Source organism: Haemaphysalis longicornis, unplaced genomic scaffold (assembly GCF_048455015.1).
Source record: "Haemaphysalis longicornis isolate Haplotype H1 unplaced genomic scaffold, Haemaphysalis longicornis Haplotype H1 scaffold_12, whole genome shotgun sequence".
Lineage (NCBI taxonomy): Eukaryota > Metazoa > Arthropoda > Arachnida > Ixodida > Ixodidae > Haemaphysalis > Haemaphysalis longicornis.
The window spans coordinates 83877364-83902562 of NW_027526225.1; the positions used below are offsets into that span (position 1 = coordinate 83877364).

The 25199-nt window shown below is 47.8% G+C and overlaps 1 protein-coding gene across 2 annotated transcripts in view; it reads right to left on the reverse strand.

The window, feature by feature from the left end:
- Window positions 1–25199, reverse strand: part of LOC144162901 (glycogen debranching enzyme) — a 74084-nt gene that overhangs the window by 26328 nt on the left and 22557 nt on the right. For both annotated transcript variants that reach the window (XM_077693623.1, XM_077693622.1), the window contains 5 exons: window positions 23511–24773; window positions 21124–21386; window positions 17991–18124; window positions 6406–6539; window positions 2981–3162 (listed from right to left, as the gene is read on the reverse strand). In XM_077693623.1, coding sequence (XP_077549749.1) covers window positions 2981–3162; window positions 6406–6539; window positions 17991–18124; window positions 21124–21386; window positions 23511–24773 — 1976 coding nt within the window. The remainder of the gene's footprint in view (window positions 1–2980; window positions 3163–6405; window positions 6540–17990; window positions 18125–21123; window positions 21387–23510; window positions 24774–25199) is intronic.

Sequence of the window (25199 nt, forward strand, 5' to 3'; positions counted from 1 at the left end):
TTCTCCAAGACCGAACGGTCGCCCTCCCCGGGAGCAGCTTTCGCATGCCGTAATTACAAAAACAATTATTTACAAGTAAAAACTGAGGTTTAAGGTACACAATCTCCATAATTTCTCACTTGATTTTGTTTTCTATCACTCGCTCTAGGATCACAAGGTAACTTGGTACTTTAACACTGGCACTGCAAAAAAAAAAAAACCTGGCTGTCAGCGCATGTTTTGTGTGCACTTTTAGATTGTTATCAATTTGATCGGCGATTAATGTTTTTTTTTTCCCTCATTTTAACTACAAAATTAAATTTTTGTTAATGACGAAACAGGGCAGCAGCGGCGACACTGAAAGTGGAGGGCGAACGTGGAATCTTTTGACTGCCTATGAGAATTGTCGTGTAGATCAGTGGAACTCCTTCCAGTTCAAATGACATTTGAAATTTCAAAGGTCATTCGACTGAATTGTCCTTCCAAACACTCGCGTAGCACAGGTAAATTGATCAATTTAGGTTAAAATTTTGATTCTCCTGCCAAATCGTGGGTTTTCGTAATGTCAGCAATGACGTCAGAAGCACGTACAGTTGAACCTCGTTATAAGAGACATGGATGTGAGAGACAAATGGGTATAAGAGACACTATTCACCCACATGGTTGGCTGCCCTATCTCTCCCATTAAATTGACCTCTTCTATAACAGACATCGAATGTAGAAAGTTGGTTATAAGGGACAAGTCATCCTTGAACCTTAATCAATAATCTCATTTATAACAGACATTTTAACTTCAGATGCAGTGCCACCAGTCACTAATAGCAGTTGCTTCCGTTGTGACAAAAGCCCTGCCAATGGAAATGCTACTTACAGAAGTGGTTGAAGCTTACTGCCATCTACTGGAGCGCGACCGCACATGCGGGCCCTCCCACTCGTGTAGCTCCCAATCAAGAAGCATCGCAGATGTGGAGTCCTGCAAGCGTAATAAATAGCCTGAACACACAGCAAAAGAAGCTGTGCGCTATGGCTATTCATCAGGCTTGTGAACTCAACATCTATGATTCATTTTCCGCAAACAGTGAAAGGAAAGAAAGCTTGTAGAATCGGTTGTAAACAACAGTTTAAATACAGTCATGAAGCAAACAAAGATTCAGAACTGTTGGATAAATCCTGGGGGCCAAACATAAATTAGAATGAATCTTTTGCAACATGCTGTAGCGTTCCTTTGAGCTTATTTTAGTCATACGGTGCCCACATTGAACCAGGGTCTGCTTAGTATGTGAAAACATGGTTCCCTGCTTATAAGAGACATCTTGTATAAGAGACAGAAACTGCTCCTCGGTGCGTGTCTTTTATAAAGGGGTTCAACTGTGTATTCAAGGGAACTTCCACTGCGTCATTCGCGTTTGTGGCCTTGCTATGTATCAGCCCTCCCAGATGGCACTGCTATAGTAATCCACAAACCGTTGTCCGCTGTTGCTTTGTTTTAAATGCAGAGCATTTCTTTAACTCACGATGTTATGTGTCCGTAACTCGGCGTCCGCACCACGGCAGCTGCGCCCTCTCCCCCACTCCTCCTCGCCCTCAACACGCATGCAACAACAGGTGCAGCGCGCGCTCCGGCGTTGCAAGCACCGTAGAAACAGCAGGTGCGGGCGCGTCGTGGCGCAACGGTGGCGTGATAGCGCGCTCTCTCTCCGCCTCCTTTCCCTCTACTGCGTTCGTTGGGAATATAAACCCGGGTGTTGGCGCGTCAGCCGCACTCCAGTTCTGCTTCGCTCTCTTCTCGTTGCGGTTGTCGCACCCTACCACCACCATTACAACACCCATCGCCACCGCCACGCGCGTAACGCCGCTAATGCTCTGCATTTACTCGTGCCCCTCCTGCAGAGGCATGTCGGGGTCCCTTTTTTGAGCGTATTTGCACCTGGCATGTTTTTGTTACTGTTAAAAGTGATCGTCTCATGAAACCTGGGGTATCCTCGACAAACACGGTCACGTAAGAGAACGCCGCTTACGCCAATCGGCCAGTGTCCTGTAAAACAACTTCAAAGCGGCAGAATGCTGTGCAGCTAAAACAAGCATTGTGCGCCCAGTACTAACAGCAGTGCGTATCGGTACTTCTATGCTGACGTATGTTTTCATAACTTTCATTGTTTACCGCACCATTGTTACTGCTGTAAAATGAGTATGCATTACACTTTTGCGCAAATAGTTCGTTCGGAAAGCCTATAAGTCGTGCCTAATTTTCGTTTGCTTTTTCCGTTCTTAGCCAATCGCACAGCTGGGCTCATATGACATCATAGGTTCTGTTGCGGGAAATGAGCTAGTGGGTCGCACGGCCATTCCGTTTTTTCATAGTGATGTAGCTTATTTGAGCGAAGCGTGCGTCAACAGTGGTGTCAGTAGGATTCTATCGCGGCAACCTTTCGAATGAACCGAACTTGTGCTTTGTCCTCATGGCTCCTTTAATGTTAATGGGAGCTTCAAAGAAGCACACTGGTCTTAAACCAAAAAAACTTTATGTTTACAGTTATGATGATGAAAATTGAGGGAAGTGTGTAGTTTTTCATTCTGATTGTAGATGTAAAATTTGTTTCTCTGTGAAACGACTATACTGGAATTTATCTGGATTTCTAAATTTAATTTTTTGACAGCCTTTGTAAGAAAACTGCTGGAGGCATGATGCAGCTGAACAAGGTACCAGTGAACTGCGGACAAATCAAGGAGTGCAACAAGACTAACAGTATCATTCTATCCGGTCTGTAGCAGAAGTTACGGCCGTTTTAAAGTTTGGCCCTGGAAGGCAGAACCGGTTTTTCTGTTCCTCCCCTTTCATGCGCAAACTTCAAATCGCTGTAACTTCTGCTACAGACCAGATAGAATGATGATGGTGGTGTTATTGCACTCCTTGATTTGTGCACAGTTCACTGGCACCTTGTTCAGAGACTCTGTGCTACTCCTTGCCACCTACTGCTGCTGTGAGAGAGGGGGTGCTGACCTGCAGAGATGGTGGTGCAGGTCTCCTGGCGAGTCTGGCTCTGCTCGTCGATCTTAGCCGGTGGGTGAGGTGGCACCAGCTGGCGGGACAGCGGGGGAAGCTGGGCCCCTGGCACAAACCCAGCCAGGATCACCGAGCCCAGGGCCAGCTCCCGCACCAGCGTCGAGCCCAGCCGCACAAAGCTGCAAGGCGCCATCGCCAAAGGGGGCCTCATCACCACTGGCTCGATGATGCGTGAAAGCTAGTGTGAAAGCTAATGGGGGGAGACACTGGTCTTAAAGGAGCCATGAAGAGAAAATACAACTTCGTTTAATTTGAAAGAACTAGGATTCAGGATCTCACTCAGCTCCATTGCAGCCACAAAGGATGTTTCTTTAACGAAAAAAAAGCAAGAAGTATTTAAAAACTTTCAAATTTTGTGCCACAGTGACGTGTTATGAGCAAGAATGACGTCATACGGGCCAACAATAAAACATAATTTTCAGTGCGTTAACTGCACGTTAGCATTCGAGTGATGCGGTCAAATGGAACTAGAGGCACCATCACAGACGTCCAGTCGTGTGTCATCGCGACAGGTCAGTTAGGCGGCCGCCAATCGCACAAACAAGGTTCTCCGTGACGTCATAGAAAAGTTGCGGGAAATTGGCTAGGTGGTCGCCACGGCTTCACACCTTTTCTTTAATATCTCCGTTATTTGTTCGAAGATTGCGATGATATTGTTATCATTGTTATCGGGACTAATCAGTCTTTCTAACAAACCAAACTTGTATTTTGTCTATATGGCTCCTTTAAAACAACTTCTTTTAATTTTAAAGTTAACTTTGCGAAAATTGACAGCCTTGCTGCTTTTGTCCCACTGATTTCAAATATGCCATTATTGCTTCAGTTGGTCAATTAGTTCTTAAGATAGAGATAATTAAGGCAGAGACACAAAACAGTGTTGGTCATACAGCCGTAATCTTTATATTTTCCAATACTATGAACCCTGGTGAATGCAATAATCAAAGCAGTTTTTTCATGCACCGCTTCGAACTAATTTTACAGCTCAGTAAACTTCGGTGTTTGAAATGGGCACTTAAAACGGTTCCTTGCCACTGCTGCCACCAAAGTTTAACGAGCTGTAAAATTATTTATGAGTGATGCATTATTTACATTTCCCCAAATGAAGCCAGACTGCTAGATCAGTGAATGTGAACTCTCACCCTTCATGGATTTAGTTGCGCCTCCTGCTTTCGCACGAACTTAGGCACTACACAGCGCTCCAAAAAAGCGAGGTCACTGACTCCCGTATTAACAAACGTACCTTAAGTATTACTTTTGCCTTTTGGCACTTTTCAGCAACTTAACGCGTTACAAAAACCACAGTTATGCTGAGAGGGTACCTTTTTGTGAACTTGATGCTCTTTATCGCACTCAAGATTGTTGACAGGGTTCTAGCTGGGATACTATACCAGGCGGCGACATTCTTCTTTCTCACCAGTGGACACGGCAGTTAAAATTGTGGGATTTTTCTTGAAAAGACGCAACTTTTCATTTTCCAGCAGCAGAACGCATCACCGACGAACAGATACCACAGGTACAAGTGGAGACGCGCGACTACACGCCGACAGGACGGCCCAGCACCTCAAAACTTAAGTCTAACACCGAAACCGCACTCACGCATGGAAACGCATGGTAGTTTGCGGTGCGGGCGAAAAAAAAAGTGAAGGGTATAGTTACTCTTGCTAGCTGGTGTGGTGTCACGTTACACAAGCAAAACCAGAAGTGACTGCAACGTTATCCACGGGATGGTGCTATCTCCTCTGTTCATCATCATCATCATCATTACGAATTTCGTGTTTAGGTGATTCCAGGCGTTTTCATTACTGCTGGCTCCTTACGGTAGTGCTAGTATTCGGTAAATTTGTTTATTTCTTCGGTCGAATTTTTGAGTAAAAGTGCAAAAACCAATGACTGATCACCTCGTCGACTTCGTTACATCAAAATTAACTGCCGCGACATTTTGTTGCATAGAGGTCGCAAACACACGGGCTTCGATGGAGGTGGCAATGGGGAATTGAAAAAATTCGTTAAATCCAGTAATTCATAACATAGAGGTTTGTTACATCCAGGTTTAACTGTATATATACATATGGAGCTTCGAATAAGCCAGGTTATGGCTTTGAGACTACGGATTTTGGGAAAAAAAAAAAAACTTCGCCTTATATTCGAATAAATACGGTATGATGGGCTGCATGCAAGCTGTCGTGTCATAGTTTGCATATGTATTCCGCATTCGTAGCGCTTTGCTCCACTGAGAATTAGGTACCACAGGTGAAATGCAACTGCTTGTTTGCTGCCTTGCTTTTTTTTTTTCTTTCTTTCTTCACATTTTCGGACTACTAAGAAGTTAGGGGTGCATTACCTGTACAAAGCATACACATTTTTCGAGTTTTATTTTTATCCTTAACAATATTTCCCGGCTCCCCAATATTGCCTACCGTATTTTATAATGTACAATTCGTGGTTCTTTTCCAAGAATTTCTGGTGGAGTATGTGCCTTATGCAACGAGACTTGGGTGCAAAAAACTTTTTACAAGCGTTAAGCTAAAGTGAGCTTTAAAGGGTGAAAAATGCGGCCCCATTTTGCCTTAATTAACTCCCTACATTACAGGACTGATGTCGCCCCACACATGGGAGACCTTTGAAGCAGGATTGTAAAGCTCATACTCTTAATTAGGTGCTATCAATGTTCGAGTAAAAATAAAAGACAATATCAGTAGAGCAGCATTGGAGAATTACCGTATTTATTCGATTATAAGGCGAGGGCACAGTTTGGAGAGCCAAAAAAATCGCCATATATATGTATACTGAGCTTCGAATATAAGGCGCGGGTATGACTTTGAGACTACAGATTTTGGAAAAAAAAAAAAAACTCGCCTTATATTCGAACAAATATGACATTTCTCTGCTTTGAAGTCAGTATATCTCATTGGATCGCTGTTGACCAAGGGCAACATGCGACTGGCTCTGAAGATTTCAATTTCGATGGCTTTGCCCAGAGGGAGCGAACCTCGAATGCTTGACAGCAATTCAGTAGAATTTGTTTGGCGCAGTGTAGTGGTTCCACTTTGCACTGAAAATTCCGCCAAGTAATGTGACAGCGACCAACAAGAATTTGAGAGGGCCCTCGTGGGCATTTCGGAAAGAATAAAACTGACCTTGGCTCGCGGGCAACTGGCTCACCAGTGCGGTTTCGCTGTACTAAAGGCTATCAACAAGTTTTCCAATGGCATTTCAGTTTATAGGCGGGGCTGCAACTTACAGACCGAAAAACATGGTTCACAGAGCTTCCACACAGGTACGCGTCACTAACTTACAGGGGAAACACAGCTGAACCCTTCCCACCCGAATGGCAGTAGTGCAAATGCAGAAAAGAAGCTCACTCGGGCATCCTCTTCCAGATTTCGTCTTGCAGCATGAAGTATGTGCTTGTCACGACAGCGTCAAAGTAGCAGGGCACCAGGTAGCGAGGCACTTTCTTCACCAACGCAAACACCCGGCCCAGCCACTTGGACAGCTGCGAGAAACACGGGCCGGACGTCTCAGAACCACTTCAAGCACAGCACGCGGCACACCCAAGAGCCACAAGTCTGTTACGTTGCATGGCACAAATCGGCTGTGCTGTGACCAACAGCAAGCCTACCCAAAGCACCTTGGCACTCTCGTTTGCTGCAATAATGTCCATCTTTGCACATGGGCACATGGGTCTTTGGGAGCGAAAATTTGGCAAAAAAAACATTTTTTTAAGTATCACTTTTCTCTTTATTTGGACAGCTTTTCCTCTGGAAATTCCGTACTTAAAACAGTACCAGGTACCTATAAAAGCCACAGAAGCCCAATTTCAACAAAAAAAATAACAATTTTTTTATAATTCCCCACTTCTTCATCACAATTAAGTGGTATTGCACTGATAGTAAATTCTCAAGAGGTGCATGTAGTGCAGCTAGGAAGATCATTTCTTTTGCACTGTGAAGCTGAATGTTTAAACCATCCAATAAGGGAAGCAGGTTTTGCATTTTGTGCTTCAGTGGTTGCTTAATTATTGTATTTACACGATTATAAGTCGACTCGAATGTACGTCGACACCCCAAAAATTGCATCTTTCAAAAAAAAAAAAAAAAAAAAAAAAAGCGAGCACAGAAAGCAGTCTGTTTCAACGCTGCTGTCAACGAGTGCCAAGAAAGTTCTTCGGGCCCAGGTTACTCATGAGAGACGGGACGATTCAGCATAACACAGAAGTGACGCAAGCACGCGGCCATATCACAAAGAGAAGCACTTTCCTCAACTACCGATACCTCCATCAACTAACAATACCTCTTCCATCAATGATCGATGCTCCCACAAGAACCGTACACTCGCAGCGCGCGCAGTAGATGTCAAAAAAAGAAAAGCTTTTGTATAAGCACGCGGAATAACCATGCACTGTGGGCGGAGTGGGAAACTTTATTCCCAATCATGAGAACACATTCGCTGCGAGATGCCAACCATCGAAGCTACCGGCAGCAGCCACCGCCGCGTGGTATCAAAGCAACCAACGCAATTTCCTTTGATTCGTGAGTACGTAACTTGCATTCAAGAATCGTTTTGTTTGCCTCTAATAAACAAAATGAGTATCGCCGAATTCCTTGAATCAATGCACGGCGCTGACGTAGGCATAACCATATCACGTTGTTCAGTACACTTCCGAACGCGATGGTGGAGGGTTAGCCGCTCAAGGTACGGTGGACAAAGGGCACAGATCGGGAACGCCAACTTTCAAAGCCGGCAGCACCTTTATTGATGCCACAATGTATGCAATGGTAAATGCTACGCTTTGACTGTAACCGTAAAAACGAGGGTGTTACGCTTTCCCCAGTTCGCAGCACCCCCCTGATTTCTCATTTCTCTTGCTGTTACAAGTGGCACAAAGTTCGATTTCGATTCAGGTCGGCCCCCCCCAACATTGGATTGTCAAGCTTGAAAAGAGTTGATCTACAATCGTGTAAATACGGTAGAGCGCCACCAGCTGATACCGTATTTTCGCGCGTATAACCCGCACCAAAAATGCGAAAATTTCAGGTGTGAAGAAGAGGTGCGGATTATATGTGAGGTATTTCCTTTGGTGCAGCTTCACCGCAATGCGCGTTGGACCGTGATGCCCCTACAGCAGTAATAGTGACGGATCCACTGTTATTCCAGGGACAGTGCTTATTTTGCGCACACAGCTCAACAATATACCAACCTGAAAAAATGTACGCGGCAAGCCATCTAGGTACGTAGCCATCTAGGTCAGTTCTTTTGCATAAATAAATGTGTAATGTTTCTTGAGTAGTAGCTTCGACGGAAAGTGGGGGTGCAGGTTATATGCAGGGGCGGGTTATACGCGTGAAAATACGGTATGTCCCGTCTGCTCTTTCAGTGGTTCATGACACAGCTGGCTGGTGGCGACATGCTCTCGTGTGCCCGCACTGTATGGCCGAGTGGACAAGACTATTCCCAAAGAGATTTGGCGAAAACGAAGGTCAATGGGTGTGTTGTTTTGGATAAAGCGCAGTGAAGAAACATAAGCAAGCATGGGGGTGCACAGCCTGCAATGTCTCAAAACACATGTGCAAAAGTGTTTCCCAGATTTCTATTATTTCATATTTTAGGGGTTTATTGTGCTGAAGATGCATCTGGGCTAGGAGGTGTGCTGTGGTTGAGGGGGGAGGACATTGGGGGGGAGGACAAGGGGGGGGGGGGGGACATTGCTTTTAAAACAATTTCTTCTAATTTTTAAGTAAACTCTGTGAAACTTCCCAGTCTTGGTGATTTTTTCCCACTGATTTCAAATATGCCATTATTTTTTGAGTGAGCCAATTAGTTACCAAGATAATTAGGGATAATTAGCCATTCTTGGAGGAACAATGGACAAAACAGTGCTAGTCATAAAATTGTAATCTATATTTTCCTATAGTATGAACCCTGGTGAGTGCAATAAGAAAATCGGTATCTTAATGCACTGCTTGTAACTAACTTTACAGCTCATTGACCTTTGGTGGCACCAGTAACAAGGAACCATTTTGAATGCCCATTTCAAACGCCAAATTTAAATGAGCTGTAAAATTAGTTCCAAGCAGTGCATCAAAAAAAAAAAAAAAGATTTTTATTGCACTCACCAGGGTTCATAGTATTGGAAAAAAAAAGGATTACAGTTTTTATGACCAATCCAATTTTGTCTATTGTTCCTCCAAAAATGGTTCATTATCTCTAATTATCTCGGGAACTAATTGACTCACTCAAAAAATAAGGTCATATTTGAAATCAGTGGGGAAAAAGCACCAAGACTGGCAAGTTTCTCATAATTTACTTAAACATTAAAAGGAGCAGTTTTAAGAGCAGTGTACCCCCTTAATTTCCCTGACCAGATTGTGTGCCTTTAAGACCTCTTGGCCTAGAGGGAAACGTTTTTAAAACCTAGCGTCCCCCTTAAAAATGCCCACATCTTAACTGAGCCTGCACGTTAGTTGAGCCATAGCCTCCTTTATACTTTCTGTGCCTGCGACGTCGGCGGGAGAACAATAGGAGGGCTCCGTCGCTCGAGTTGCAAAGAGCGGCCGCTCACTTGGGTGGGGGCGCCACTTACGTAGAGTGCCGGGGCCGTCGGCGCGCCGATGGCGAGCGCGCAGCAGTGCCGGCGTGCGCCCGTTAACGCACCGTTATAGAGCTCTCTTGCTTGCAGGCTGCGTGTTTTCTAACAAAAGCTGTACTTGTGGGAATACAGGAAGAGGTACAGCCATTATTCAAAGGGTTCTAGTGGTGCCAACGTAAGAGTAATATTTAACAACCACTTGGAACACTTATACGGCCGAGAAACGAAGAAACATCATGCGTAGCAGCACAACGCCTTCACAGACTGCGGTGGGCACTGTGCGGAGTTGGCTTACGATTACCACGACCCAAAAAAGAACAATGAAAGAAGGAAAACTGTCAAATGCATATAAACGTGCTATTACAAACAGCATCGAATTTTTTTGCAGGAGAAGCTTGTGATGGATGTCGTGACGCAGACGTCTTTTTTTTTTTCTCCAGCTAGCGGTATACTAAGTGAAGCAAATGAAACAGACTGGAAAGCATTTTAAGTTGAAATGGGGTGCAAACCCAGTGGGCAGGAAACAAGACCAGGCAACTCATTCAGTGGAAACGTACCAAAAAGCACTCAAACATTTTATTCTGGAGAACAACAGACATTGAATATAGGCTTCTTTTTACAGCTTCACATACTTTCTCGAAAGAGGCTTTTTTGAAAATGACTTGTACACGTCATTTTTGTCGGTGGCTGCAGAGGCATAGTTCACAAGTAGTGGCCTGATAAATTTCATGCAGATCAACTGTGCCAGCTCCTCGTGGTGCAGCCGTTCACTGTGGGGGCAGCTGAGGAGGCCACAATCAACAATGGCAGGTACAGCCGCGTCCTGAAGTGTCCTCAATGGTTTCTTTAGCTTCGGATCCTCTTTTAGGGCAGTTTCCACGAACAGGCGCAGGATATCCAAGACATAGACGAGCTTATCAGAAGGGTACATTAGTCCACCTCTGTCTTGGTTCCGTGTTAATTGCTGGAGTGGCTGATCAGACAGGGGCTTCGTAGTCAGCGAACAGCAGCTGTCGCACATCACATGTTCCTTGATGATACGGGCAATGTAGCCACCCACGTACACTGTTGCTGAAAGCTGCAGTGTTGGCAAACTTGCAGGCACCCTGGCCACCTTGAGCCGCTTGAGCACATGTGCAGCTTCTAGGGGCAGCTCACCTGAGCTGTTGCAGGCTTCGGTTGCAGTGAGCAAAAGCCCCTTGCTGGGCTCAGGCTGTTCAGTGTGCAGCACATTGCTTTCTTCCGACGCTGCAGCAATCCCAGTTTTCAGCAGCTTTTCCAACCCAGACATGGCCGAACGAACATCTAACTGGTCGTTGCAACCCAGTGATCTTCGCAGAGTGCCGAACATAGATTCTATCGGATCACTGCTGAACTTCCTGGTGATGACAAAAAAAAAACTTCTGTGTAACAAGTAGGTAACGCACACACGCAGCTGTCGAGTATGTCGTCAACAGTAGAGCTTCGTATGTCTCTTTTGTCAGGAAGCCTTCTGGAGAAGCTGCGTTCTTCTTTAGCTCCTCGATGTACATCGGGAATGTCACATTGAGCCACTCTAGACGGTCATCTTCGGGGCTGTCATAATGACGAGCATCAGGAAAACGCTGCTGAATATGTTGTACTTTGCTGCTGGTGTCATGCAGCGTAAACCAGCGAAAAATGTTCTTCATGAACGCAATTGCTGGCCCTGCGAATGCGAAGGAGGGGTGGCTGCCATGCCCTGCTTGGTCCTTCAGGAATTCCAGCGCTGCAGTGACATCTGGGGAGAACACCTCCACTGCTGTCTTCACGTTCATTTTTTCGATATTGTTCGGGTAGACATGTTTCCTTGTCAAGCTTCGCACTGGCGTAACAATCCACCCCTTCTGCAAATCGTACAGTTTCTTCACGTAGGTGGAGGACACTTCACCTTTTTTTCCTAGTTCCCGGGCAAGGAACTGGGATCGAATGTTTTTAAGCACGTGACAGAAGTCGAAGCTTAAAAGAAAAGGAGCCTCTCAGGGTCACAAGGGTGCTCTATGCGGTAAGTGAGGAATCCACCACACAGGTGTGTCATAGCACTCACATTGACTTTGTGGTTGTCGCTAACAAAGCGCAATATGGTGAAGCCAGCTTCTTCCACTTTGTTCATTACATGGCGAGTGAGTGTAGACAACTGCTTCCCATTTAGCCCCTTGGTAAAAAAGCAGGCAACCGGGATCCTGTACGCTGTAGAGAGGCCATTTATAATGAAGCACAGCAAGGAATTTGCCAAGACAGGCTCAGCCCCTGCCTCATTAGCGACACCCATGTCCACATGACCAACAAAGCAATCTCGCTGCTTATTGTATTGCAACTTCGGCTTTATCCTCATTTCATCAACTATCAGAGAGCAAACCCTCGACTGTGGCACCTCAAGCTTTTCGAGCTCTACTTTCAAGCGAGCTTGGATCAAATCATTAAAACCAGTCTCAAAAGAACTGCTTCCAATGTAGTTCTGCAGGGTACTTCTGCATGGCAGCTTGAGAAGCTTTTCAGTTCGCACATGCTCATACGCTTTTGTAGAAAGGTGTCGAAGTATAATGCAGTGACGAACCACATCTTCAGACCATGCTGGCTTCTTTCGCTTGAAGTTGACGATTTGGTCCCACAAGAAAACTGCTGCGATGTGCTTCTCTTCAGCTTGTTCCCGTATGTACTGCAAGTCACCAAAATGGCAGTCAGCATTCATTTTATTCAGTTCTTCTTTGTAATGATCGACTGTTTGACGAAGCCTTTCGATTTGTTTTTTCAAATCTCGCTCCTTCCGTTTCCACTTGGCTCTTTCTGTTGCAAGCAAGCTGGACAGGCCAATACTAACCTGAGTTGCTTTGTCGACGACATCTTTTCGAGGACAGTGTTGAGGGGGGTCATTTCTGATAGCCGAAATTTCGACAGCTTCTTGATCAACTCCGAATGTGCTTGAAGAACTGCTGTCTTGTATTGGCTTTTCAGCACAGCACGGTTGGTCGATGTCTCGCGTCTCCTCTTGAGGGCCATCACCTTCCCAGCGCTTCCTCCGTTTCTGTGATGGCGCATTTTCCTTGTCACTGTGTTGTGGAGCTGACCTTTTCCGAATGTTCTCAGAGGTCCTTTCCTTCAAAGGCTGTGGCCTCAAGTACGCTGGATATTCGGGGAATACCGTCGGCACAACACCTTTTTTGAGACGGCGCCGCTTGCCCTCCGTGAACTCTGTCTCCGCAAAATGCCTACTGCACACTCTCGAGTAATTGGAGTTGGTGTTTGGCTCCCAGTCGTCCCTTCGTATGGCCTTTATCCAATGCTGCCGCAGTGCTTCATCGGCGGGAATCTCATGGAATGAGATGCCAGGAAGCTTGCTTCTTGAATCCGACCGGCAACATGGTACACAACAGTAGGCCATGAGGACCTGCGCAGAAACAGTCCGAAAAGTAAGAACAATTCAGATTAGATGTTTTAACAGATAGTCCGACAACTACGCACGGTTTTCAACTCCGGTTAAAGTTGGCACATAATATTCACCCTCCCTATTAAATGCATCCTTGACCATACATGACCAAAATATTTACACTTGGAAACACAAAGGGCTATCAGCTTACCGTTGAAATGAAGCATGCAGGACGTGTTGCTAGTCGACTTCTACTCTCTTCTTCCGCATCACTCCGGCGTCCGCAACCAAAGAACAATGAACTCAAGAATGCAGGAATTCAACACTGCACGTGGAGAAGCAACGTACGAATCCGCAATAGAACTCGTTGCAAGCGCAGCACGCCAGCCCGCTCGGAACGGCTAGTGCGGGAACGGAGATCGGCGGCGGCAGTGGGGCAGCGCCAGCAGCGCGGCGGCAGCCCCGGCCCCGGCAGCCCTACGTGACTAGCGCCGCCTCTCGGCGGCCGGTGGCAGTCGGCGAGCGGACCGCCGACGGTCGCTGGCGGCTCACGTCGCAGGCACAGAAAGTATAAAGGAGGCTATGGTTGAGCATGCAAAGGTTTTGGTTGAGCCACTAGAACAGAATGCCAGCGCAATATATGGTGCAGGATGTCAACCGTGCCATCAATCGTGCCAGAAGCGGTGGCTTGAGCACCCCGGACCACTTCGCAACCGAAGCTGCCGCCTGGTTGCAGCGGCCTGCCGCGCTTCGCGCAGCATGCGGGTGGTTTCGCGGCAGCGTCAGCGCGCCTGTGGAGCCCGCGGCGCGTTTTCGCGAGCAGAAAAAACTCCCACCTCCCCTCGCGGGAACCCCTGTGTAGATGCGACGCATGGGGGCTCACGTTGCACCATTGGACAGCGGAGGAACAGCGCTGGAACGATGGAGCGGAGCGGCGCAGGCACCGCGTTTTATAGCGCGCATAACGGTGAGGGAACATGCCGGCGCCAGTGCGTCTGCCGCAGCTGTGACGCAACACAATCCACTTTAATCCAGTCCAAATCCAAATCCAAGCCAAGCCAATCCAAGCTAATCTAATCGAATCCAATCCAATGCCCCTCGCGAGAGAGTGTTCGCTATCGGAGAGGAGAGGGGGTGAGCGGCGGAGAGCGCAGCTGGCGTGGCGAGGAGAATGGGGGAGGGGCGGACGCCGACAATAATGCTGACGCCGGATGCAGGGACAAGGCGAGTGAATGAGATGCAGTCGCATCTAAAACAACAGCCCGGTTGTTCCTGGAGAAAGAGCTCGTACGTTGGACTCTCGCTCGTTCGGCAGTCGGGCGCCTCGCCAGCTCGTTCGTATCATCCGCCGGGCCGCGCAGGCCCGTTCGTGAGAGCCGAAATTTTCCCATTGCAAATGTTTGCAATGGGAACAATTTCATTGTTTGAAACTATGAAACAGGAGCTTCAACTTAGACCCTGCCGAACATGTGCGCGTAAGAAGGCTACGACAACACTCTGAATGTGGCTTAACTTGTCTTGGCTCTGCATGTAGTCAAGATGTAGGACTGATGTCAATGGCACTGCGCCTTGCCTAACGAAACCGAAACTTGAAGGAAGTTTTGATATTCGTTCACCTCAAATACTTCGAAATATCGGAAATTTTAAATTCGAGTTGAAGCGAATTCAAATACTGTAATATTCGTTCGAATATTCGAAGCGCCCGAATATTCGCACAAGCCTATATATAAGGTATATAACGTACAACCAGTTTACACTTTTATTTAGTTTTAGCATTTCAAGTACGTTAGGTGACTATTTGTTGTATAGCGCTCCTGCAGTAAGCGTCCCCTAAACTTCCACAATATCTCACGTCTAGCAATTGCATTTCTTTGATGAAAAAGCGTTCGCAGATGTGTGGTCGAGCTGCTGACTGCTGTGCTTGTTCACCCAGCGCAAAAAAGTGCTTCCGGCTCTCTAGTTTTGCGCTGTACGGTAAATGTTTCAGTTGATTTTATTTTCTTAGTACCCCTATTGACTTCGCTGACTCTTCTCCCGCTTTCAAGTGGCCTTAGATTTCCCTACTAGCGTAAAGTCAGCTAAGCGTCGCACGTGCACTTGTGCAGCGCTTGTGTGCAGCGACCTGGAGTCGGAGCTTGATACAGTGTACAAACTAACCAAGTAACGAAAGGCACATTCTTCCATTCCCAAACGTGTTGTGGCTCGGTTTCAACTGATCGAGTGAATTGCGACGACCCGTCGGCAGCCGGTGGACTAAACGTTATGCCGACTGACTCGGTCGCGGAAGGTCGGTGAGCCGTGCAGTAGCGCAGCCAATGGCCAGCTCATCTCCTGACGTCACACAAAAACGCTAAAGAAAATGGGCGAGGGTGCAGAGAGGAGGACAGCATTTTCGTATTGATTTTTCTACTAAATAAATTTGCGTAAACACGCTCAGAGTGGTTGAAACATGGCCTATGGACTCCGGACTACAATTTGCGCTAGTAATTCCGCAATGTTTACAAATCACTTCAGTGCCCCTTTAAGATACCGATTTTCTTAATGCAGTCGCCAGGGTTCATAGTATAGGAAAATATAAGGATTACAGTTTTATGACCAACACAATTTTGTCTATTGTTCCTCCAAAAATGGTTAATTACCTCTAATTATCTCGGAAAGTAACTGACCAACTAAAAAAATAATGCCATATTTGAAATCAGTGCAGGGGTGAGACAGCTGAATCGGATTTGGGAGCAGTTTTTGGAGCAGCAAAATGTCGATTTCGGAGCAGAAGAACCTTGATTTGGAGCAGAACTACATTTATTTTGTCACTTTAGGAGCCTAAAAAATCAATTTTTTGGCAACTGAGGGGGCAAAAGTGCACTTTCTAATCAGTTTTGGACGTACATAACACTGAAACTGCCTTTCAGTAAAGTGTTTTCTACCAGAGTATCACAAGGTACGAACTGCACCACCTTTTGTGAACCGGTTTTAAAGTCTCAGGCTCTATGCATAGATAGCGTTGAAATTTTCAAATTGAAAAACTAAGCAATTGTAGGGCACTTTTACTATCACGTGAATGCCGAAATTATTATTTTTGTAATCCAAGACAGGACTTTACGCACAAGTGTAGAATCGCGGCAAAAGTTGCGCAAAGGGAGGTGACCGTCGTCACACCCCACCAGCCCTCCCATTTCAATTACAAGGTGCACGTTCACTACGATTGCAATTTCAGTAACGTTGGTATGTTTAGCCACCTCCCTCTTGGCATTAAATTTTACCTTCTGATAGATGGAGCAATATTACTATCGTGCAATACTCGTACGTCCCGCTATCCGACACAGCTCGAACATTTTGCGGCGATGTAGCCTGCACCTCCACTTCTGCAGTGTCAATCGTCCCGTTCCCGTCGCTCGCAAGCTCGCTGTCAAAGGCAGCAATAACTAAGCGTTTTATAATACCACAATTAGTCCGAAATTTCACTTCAAGCGCGAAACGCGGCCAATTCGCGGGCACCGCGTTGTTTTCTACGAACTCCACCTTTCGAGTGGCGCAACTTCCCGTAACAGATCAAACTAAATGTAAACGTAGCCACCCTCATAACCAAAAGCACGGTAGAAATCTGCGAAGAGCGGTCTGCCTGAACTAGAGTGAACTAGCCTGAACTACGAGCAACTTCTTCGCCCACTGGCCATGTTTTCCGATCCTCACCATACCAAGATGGCGGCGCCCCGTATACGTACGTAATGTCGTTCAGGAGATACGGCGCTCAAAAAATTGCCATTTTGTCAACAACTTGAACAAGCTTTGTCGCCTCAGTAAACATTAGTATTTTTATTCAGGACTTTGCAATCACTTTCGATGGGAAAGCTTTAAAAACGTACAGAATATAACATGTGCAACCCGACATTGTGACTTCCGAAAAAACTATTTCGGGGACCATTTTATGCGGGTTTTTTATTGAATGATCAATCAAATTATTTTTACAAACAGCATCACCTTGGGGGTAATGAAAAAGTATGCGGTCAGTAAGCATTTTTCCCCACTGAAACTGATGGGAGCGTTAAAATCGTTGGCTCTCAGACTGTTTTGGAGCAGTTTGGTGCAATTTTACCAATTTTCAAGCTTTTGGAGCAGCCTGGCGCAGGAAAACCAATTTGTATCAAATCTGCGCAATATGCGCAGCTGTCTCACCCCTGTCAGTGGGGAAAAAAAGCAGCAAGACTAACAACTTTCACAGAAAACACATCTGTTGGGCAAGTTAGTGCATTATGATTGAAAAAAATAGAGAGCGACTTAGACAACGACAGTAAAGAGCGCTTGTCCCGTCATCCTTCTTTACTGTCGTTGTCTAAGTCGCGCTCTATTTTTTGCAAACTTGCACAGAGTTTACTTAAAGTAAAAAAAAAATTGTTTTAAGAGCCATGTCCCCGCTCAACCAAAAGACTGGCTCAGGATTTTTTTTCTCTACCCATGAGAATTCTAATTTTTTTGTTTAAATATGTACAACTATAAGTTCATTTGAACTCACTCTGCAGAAAGCGTACAAATTTTCGCTTGCTTATACATGGTACGAGACACCGCTTGTACTGTGTGTCTTTTAGGTGTTTGTCTACCTTTTGCACTGCTGATTTTATTGTGGGGTTTAACGCGCCGACGCAATGCAGGCGATGAGGCCCACCGTAGTGGAGGGCTCCGGACTAATTTTGACCTCCTGGGGATCTTTAACGTGCGCCGAGATCTCGTACACACGGGCGTTTTTGCTTTTCGCCTCCATCAGAAAAGCAGCCACCGCGGCCGGGAATCGAACCCACGTCCTTGTGCTCAGCAGCGCAACGCCTGAGCCATGTGGCGGGTTCTTCTGCTCTGTTGCTGTGTTCTGTAGCTGAACCACAACTTGCCCTACAACATGTTTTTCTATCCATAGGCCAACAGCGCAGGTACTTTAATCAAGGAGGTGTGCGGCTTCGCACCCTTTAGGGTAGAGTGCCCACCTTGAGGGTGGTGCGTTCCTGGGCCAGGCGGTTGGTGATGTAGTCCATGAGCCAGTCGCCCGCACGCAGGTTGTCGCACACGGAGTGGCCCAGGTCGTTCTTCAGCCGGATGTCCGACAACACCGACGCCACACCTGCACGCAAGGGCTCCGCTATACACCGGGCGACACCAACAAGAGGAGACCAGAGGGAGGAAGCACCGCACCAACAGCCAGTTTTTTCCTCTCCAGAGACTTGCAAACGCAATGTGGCATGCCTTCGCAGTGAAGCTGCTTAGCAAATTGTAATTTTTCGTGTCCGCAGTTAAAAACATAAAAAAACTGCCTCGCGGTAACCGCCCGGCCGTTAACAAAGCCAAGAAAATGCCCAGCGCTCATGAGTGCGTGCTTCATGACGACCGCCCACCATTCCCAGCGCGCGTTTGTCAAGCCAAACCAACGCCGCCTGTATTAACATTGCCTGACGCGTCGCGCGCTTTTCAATGGGAAGGGTAGGGACGCTTAGTTCAGGCACTGATCCACTATGTGGCGCGTTCCGGCGGACATCTCGCCTTACGTCACTGCTCGCGAGTCGCGAACGCTGCACCCACTTCTACGGCGTGTGTCTGTCAGCTTGCCTGTTGGGCTTGAAGGGCTGTTTCGCTTACATCTTAGCCGCGACGGGGCACTAGTTCTGTGGCGCACCGGGGATCTCGTTCAACGTGTCGCTCGCTTCATACTTGCTGCATTTTTCGAAAGATAAAGACGGAGGAGAACTGAAATAGTGTAAGAACATACTGATTGTCGGGTAGACATATAGCTAACAGAAAAACGATATTTTCTGCTGGGGCAGCCATTATTTTACTGATATTTTTTTTCTGGAGTATTTATAGAAGAAAAAAATGCGTGCGCGTTTTTTTGTTCAGGTGCTCACTTCTACGATTACTTTCCAATAATATCACGTGCTTGTAATCTTCAGAAAATTATAGGAAACAAAAGGATAAGCAGCTGGGATCCCGCCACGCTGTCCGGGCGCTTCTACAGTACAGTCCTCAATTTTAGAAGTGCGTACCGATGCGGAGTGCGAACAGCGGGGTCAAAACAATACCTAAATGCGGAGGGGATAGAGGTGGGATGCCCCACTCAGAAAATTTCAGGGCCTGTGATCCGAGTAGATAAGCGCGCAAAAACCGGCATCAGCCTGCTGCAGCGCAAGGGATTTTGCTTCGTGACAAAGGAAGTTTTATCAGTGACAGACCAAGACAGACAGGCATGGTGAAAAACAAGAAGGCGTAGGAGCGCCGCCTCGGGAAGGCTAAACAAACTTTCCACTATTTTGCATAGTTTCCGAGAAGCGGCGCTGGCTGGCGGACACGAAAGCACGCTGGAAGGCTACGGAGCGGGGAAGGGTAGGAGAGAGCAACAGGAGAGTGGCTGTTTGGCCATTTTTCGCTCACGCGTTAGGCACTGTTTATACAGGCGGCGTTGGCCAAACACACCCAATTGGGGAGGTTGGCCAAGATTAGGAAAAAAAAAAAAAAAAAAAAAACAAAAAAAACTCCTGCGTTCCCCGTTATCGTGGCCACACTTGCTCGGAAAGAGAGAGACTTCAGCGTTGGCCGTAATCGTGGCAACGCTTGCTCGGAACGAGAAAGACACGTCATAGCGGACACCCCTCCAGGGTCACGTACAATGATTATCACTTCCAAAACATGAAGGACGCTCACACTTATAGCAACAAAGGTGGAGTAAAGGTCACTGCGGTAGCGAAGAAGCAAATCGACTGCAATCGTGGACTTAAACCGTCGTGATGGTGAAGGTTGTGTACAGGTTCTGCTACCTTCGAGTCCTATGCATTAGTCTGAGCTTCCTTCATTTTTTTTATCCCATGTGCGCTAAACTGCAATGTCCAGTACTATGCCCACTTCAAACAGAGCCATTTCGAAAAGAGCTCAGAAATTTTTAGCAGCTTTAAAATCACTGAATCCACAATCCACGTGTGTCAGAACCGGCGAGCGAGACCCGAAGGCAGGCCTGTTGCCAGTCTTCTGCGGCCTTTGCCATGGCCATCCCCATGAAACAGACGAAACGTGGCGGAGGTTATTTCACAAATAAAGATGACCTTTTTTTCTGCCGTAGGCTATCACATGAAATTTGTGGTTTTATTTCTTTCATGTGTTAACACGGACTTCAAAGCACTTCGAAAATATTCTAAATTTTCAAATAGTAGTCTATATTTTATTCGAAGGTCGGATCAAATATGATCTTATTTGCTTCGATATTCGAAAGTTTCGAATATTCGCACAACCCTAACGTGACACTTTGGAAGCCTAAGTGGCACGAGTGCAGCACTAACACTCAGTTTTGGATCAATACTGGTCACTACGGATGGGTGTGTTGCCAGACACATTTGCCACAGCAGGACAGTAACCAGAGTCATGTCAAATGCCCAGTTACACAGGTGACTTCGCCGTAGCTGCATTCGCCCACCCTACGAAAGAATGGAGGCCACCCAGACGAGAGGTATTTTATGTTTTGTGCCCACCTCTTGGTTGTGTACCCGTCTGGCCGTACCCAGCGTCGTGCGGCTTATGTGCAACACAAAATGAACCCGTTTGGGTGGCTCGCACCCTTTGATGTCCAGTGTTGCTCGAGAGCAACAACTCAAACAATATTTTTTTTTCTGTCGCACTTCGTGGTTTTTTTGACACTTAACACCACCTATCGACAGACAAAGGATCCCGGACCTTCAAAAATTGAAGAAGAGAGAGTAGCACGTACTTCCGTGTGTTAAAAAAAAACTGACATTGAACCCGGGTAGCTTAATGGGCTGGTGACACGTAACCGAAGTTGTGCAATTTTGCTGTTATTACAAATGATCGCAATACAAATTCTACGTTATTGTCTTCACCTGAACCATAAATCATGGTGATCAAGGTAGCTCTCTTGTTCAAGTGATGTATGGGCAGCCAGTGCCCAGTGTTTCCCAGTGCCCAGTGTCCGTCCTAATCAACCACATTTTTTTTACTTCACATTTGTGATGTCGGAAGTGCTTTTAGATCATAAAAACTTCTCACATGCCTAAGCAAAATAATAAAGTTTTGGGCATCAAAGGGTTACGCACGGAGGAGGAACAGGTAGGGGGTGTGGCCCACCTTGGAGGCCGCAGTAGACGAGGCTGCCGTAGCGGGGAAAGCAGTAGGTGCCCCCGCCGTGTCCCTCAGCGCGCTCCTCGGGGTCGGAGCGGAAGAGGATGCGGTTGATGTCCGCCAGGGAGAGCGCCTGGCAGATGGACGCGATGTCTTCTTCCCCTTCCACCGCCCCCGCAGGCCCCAGCTCCTGCGGAATGTAGCCCATGTGCGCGAGGTGCCGGCGGATGTCCTGCACGGCCACCTGGCTCGCCTCCAAGGGGTTCACCCTGCACGGGGGGAAGGAGAGCGGGGCACACACGTCTTCGGGGGCGCTGCTGACAGGATCCCCAAAAAAGGTGGCAGCGCAGTGCGGCAGCCGCAGTTCCCAGGCTGACTCCCTGGAACCTGTTTCTCCAGTTGGTGCACGCAACCTACTGGCCCTGCACGGCTACAAGTGCACCGGTCTGCTTCGCTAATCTCCTGCATCATGCTGACAAGTGGCCACCGATTTGACTTGCTGACTGACTCACGAACAGGATCTGACATCATCATCATCATCATCATCATCATAATCATCATCCTATCTGTGCCCACTGCAGGGCAACCCATGGATATCCAATTATCCTGGTCCTGTCCTAACTGACCAATCTATCCCCGCAAAACTTCTTGATCTCATCGGCCCATCTAACTTTCTGCCGCCTCTGCCACGGTTGCCATCATTCTGATATCATCATTCCTCCCTCATCGCGTTGCACCTGGCTGGGTGGACGAGCATTCCCAGGTTTCATAAGTAACGAGGAAAATTGGGCGAGTCGCCAAACTGGCACGATGAAACGAATGAAGCGAACAAAAAAAATGAAGAAAACAGGTAGGAACAAATAAGACAGGGCAGTGAACTACTAGCATCCGAGGATTCCACAACCAAAACAAGACCAAATGGCGGTACTGGGTTACGTGGCACGGGAACTACGCTCATTCAAAGTTGGGACTGGTTTGGGTACTTGCTCATAAATCTGGGGCTGCCATAGTCCATTAAGTACCGTATTTACTCGCATAATGATCGCACTCGCGTAATGATCGCACCCCTGAAGTTTGTCGTTAAAATACGACTTTTTTTATTTCCCGGCCAATGATCGCACCCTGAACTTGTCGCAGCATTATGTCGTAAGTGTGCCAAGTCTAGATGACGATAGTCTTGCTTACCTTAGTTTCTTCCTCTTTCAAAGCGGACATGGCTACGTTATTGCCGCGGACTTGATGATATTAGCGATATCGGCAAGCACGAGTTCATTATTGGTGCGGAAGAAACCCTCACTAAATGCACATAATGTACTCACAAGACATATAAAAAAACGCACTCGGCTTGCTGCGTCGGCAGCCGTGTCTTGATGTCCCACACTGTGACAGCAGCAGCCAATTATTGGTCGACCTGTTCCCACCTCGCAGCAAACTCGTTCCGGCGCATTCCGTAATGAAAACACTGAATTTTGGGTCACTCGATGGTCATTCGGTGGTCGGTGGCGTTTTTATTATGTTTTTATTTGTTATGTTTATTATGCGATGACAGAGCTCGCTCGATTCAAGTTTCTTCCTTTCCCAGTTTCTTCCTCTCCCTCTCTGTGCTCTCTGTGCTCTGCTTATCAGTCTTTCAAAGCCGTGTTATCGCTTTGTTCCCTTGTTTCCCACCTTTTTTCCATCGCCCCCTCATACCATCGCTCATTTCGCTTGGCCTTGGCAGTTCCACACTCTCGTCTTGTCCCCTCGCAATTATCTCGGTTGCGTCAACCTTCCCTGCTTAACTCGCGCACACAAGGTGCAGGGCTGGCGGGCTAGGACAGACACCGTGGATGTGAGGGGAGCACAAAATAGGGGTTTCTTTTTTTTGAGAAACTTGGGATTTCAGCTAGGAGTTCGAAAATTACACGAGAACGCGCTAAATATAATAGTTTAAATGAGAGTTAGCCAATTTGTCGCACGAGACCGTCCACTAGGCCGGCATTTACCCGTAACCGACCATACAACACCCCAATCATACAACGCTTTCCTGCAGTCCCTTGAAAGTCCTACTATCGGGGTTCCACTGCACTTCCTCAGCCTGAAGGTCTAGTTTTCATACAGATACCGGTCACAGTTTAAATAATCAACAAATAAAAGAGAAGGGAACCCAGCACTGGTCCCTAAGGTACACCAGAGCCAACACAATACACTTATAGCCTTATAAGTGGAAAAATACTGGGCAGTTGCAAGAGCAATGAGACCAAAGAGCGTAACCGATTGTCAATCTACTGCCAATTTCTAGATTACGTGCGATCCTAAATTTGCCAGATTCAGCATAGGTTGTTGTGGTTTGCCAGCAGGATAAGGCTTCTTGCAAGGGCGTCCCTCCACCGCTGGGCCCCTTCCTTCCTCACCTGAAGGCAATCACCGAGCCCGGCGTGAAGGTGGAGAAGTCGAGCTCCTGCAGGTGGGCCTCACTCGCGTCGCTCAGGTCGACCATCTTGGACTCGATGAGTGAGATGTGCTCGCGGATCTCGAGCCGGTAGTCCCTCAGGCCCGTGATGAACTCGGCATGCTTCTCCACGGGCAGCTTGTTGTCGGGCCCCACTCGCACCGTGCGTGCCTCGAAGATCACCTCCTCGATAAGGCCCGGCACACACAGCGGGGGCAGGCAGCCCGTCTCTTCGGGCCGGTCGGGTGGCCAGAAGGCCGTGCGGGCCACCAGCACCACAGACTGGTGACTGCGGGGGTTGTGCCGGGTCACCGACACCACGTTGGGGTCCAGCTGGTCCACGAAGACCTGGGTGAAGCCCTGCTGGCCCAGCTCCAGGTGGAGCCGGTTGAGGGCCCGCTTGGCCGCAATGATGCCCGAGCGGAGGTGGACGTTCGAGGGCTGCTCAACATCCTGTGCAGCTCCCCAGCCCGTGTACTGCCGGAACTCGTCCACCACGTGGATGTGGTGCGAGACTAGCTCGTCGTAGCCCCGGTTGGAGCCCGTGGCGCAGCAGGCCATGGCCACCACGGCGGCGCTGGGGAGGTAGTCGTACACCGAGCGCTTCTCAAAAGGCGACGGGTTGTCGTGTGTCACGTCCATGAAGAGCGCGTGCGCGATGCAGGGTGCCAGGCAGCGCACGGGTGGTGCCACGAAGCTGCCGACGGGCTCCCCGCCGTACCGGTGCACCAGCCGGCCCAGCTCGTGGGCGTTGTGGGCGCTCATGGCCTCCCGGATCAGTGAGTTGATGCCCAGCCGGTTGACGAAGAGGCTGTCCAGCTCCTCGCTCGACGTGAACAGCTCGGCGACGACGTACAGGTCAGGCCGCACGAGGCGCGCCGCATCCAGCACGTACTCAGCCAGCGGCAACGGGGTGCTGTGGCAGTTGTCCAGCCGGATGCCGTGGAACACCCGGGCCGTCTCGCACACGTACTCCTTCATGTACTGCCACAGGAAGGGCACGTCCTCCGGACCCTTGCCGTAGCGGAGCTTGACGTTGTCGTCCCAGGGAATCAGCTCCCGCCGGATGTACACATTGGAGCCTGGCTCGGCAAAGTTGCGCAGGGGGTCGTCATTCATCACCCACCCATTATGCGCCACCACGTACTTGGCCTTGTCGCTGAACATCAACTTTTCTGCCTCCTGCAGGTCCAGTTTGGGCACGGAAGTGATGACGGCAAAGTACCTGCGAGCCGGCATCACAGTGCAACCAGGGAACGCACTCAGAAACAAGCAAGAGAGAAAGAGGCCAGCACCACAAATTCAGTGCATAACTCAAGCACAGTAATTTATCTTCGAAGTAATTATTGATTCGTAGATATATTGCCACGGGACCCACAGGCGGGCAATGTCCCATACTGCCTGTGTTCAGTCAGGAGACGACAAAGACGGTTTTGCCTAGACAAAGATGGTTTTGCCTAAACACCGTTTGTAAGTACATGCCATCTGTGTATATCAATAAACCACTTTTGAGAAGTTAGTTCAGTCTAAACTTTGGACGGTATATGCATGTGTGTCTGGCACTGCTTTCCAGGGAATGAGTCCAAAGGCGGCGGCCGCCGCAACCGTGCACTTTCACCGCACTTCCTAAGGAACTGATCCTCTACGAGTT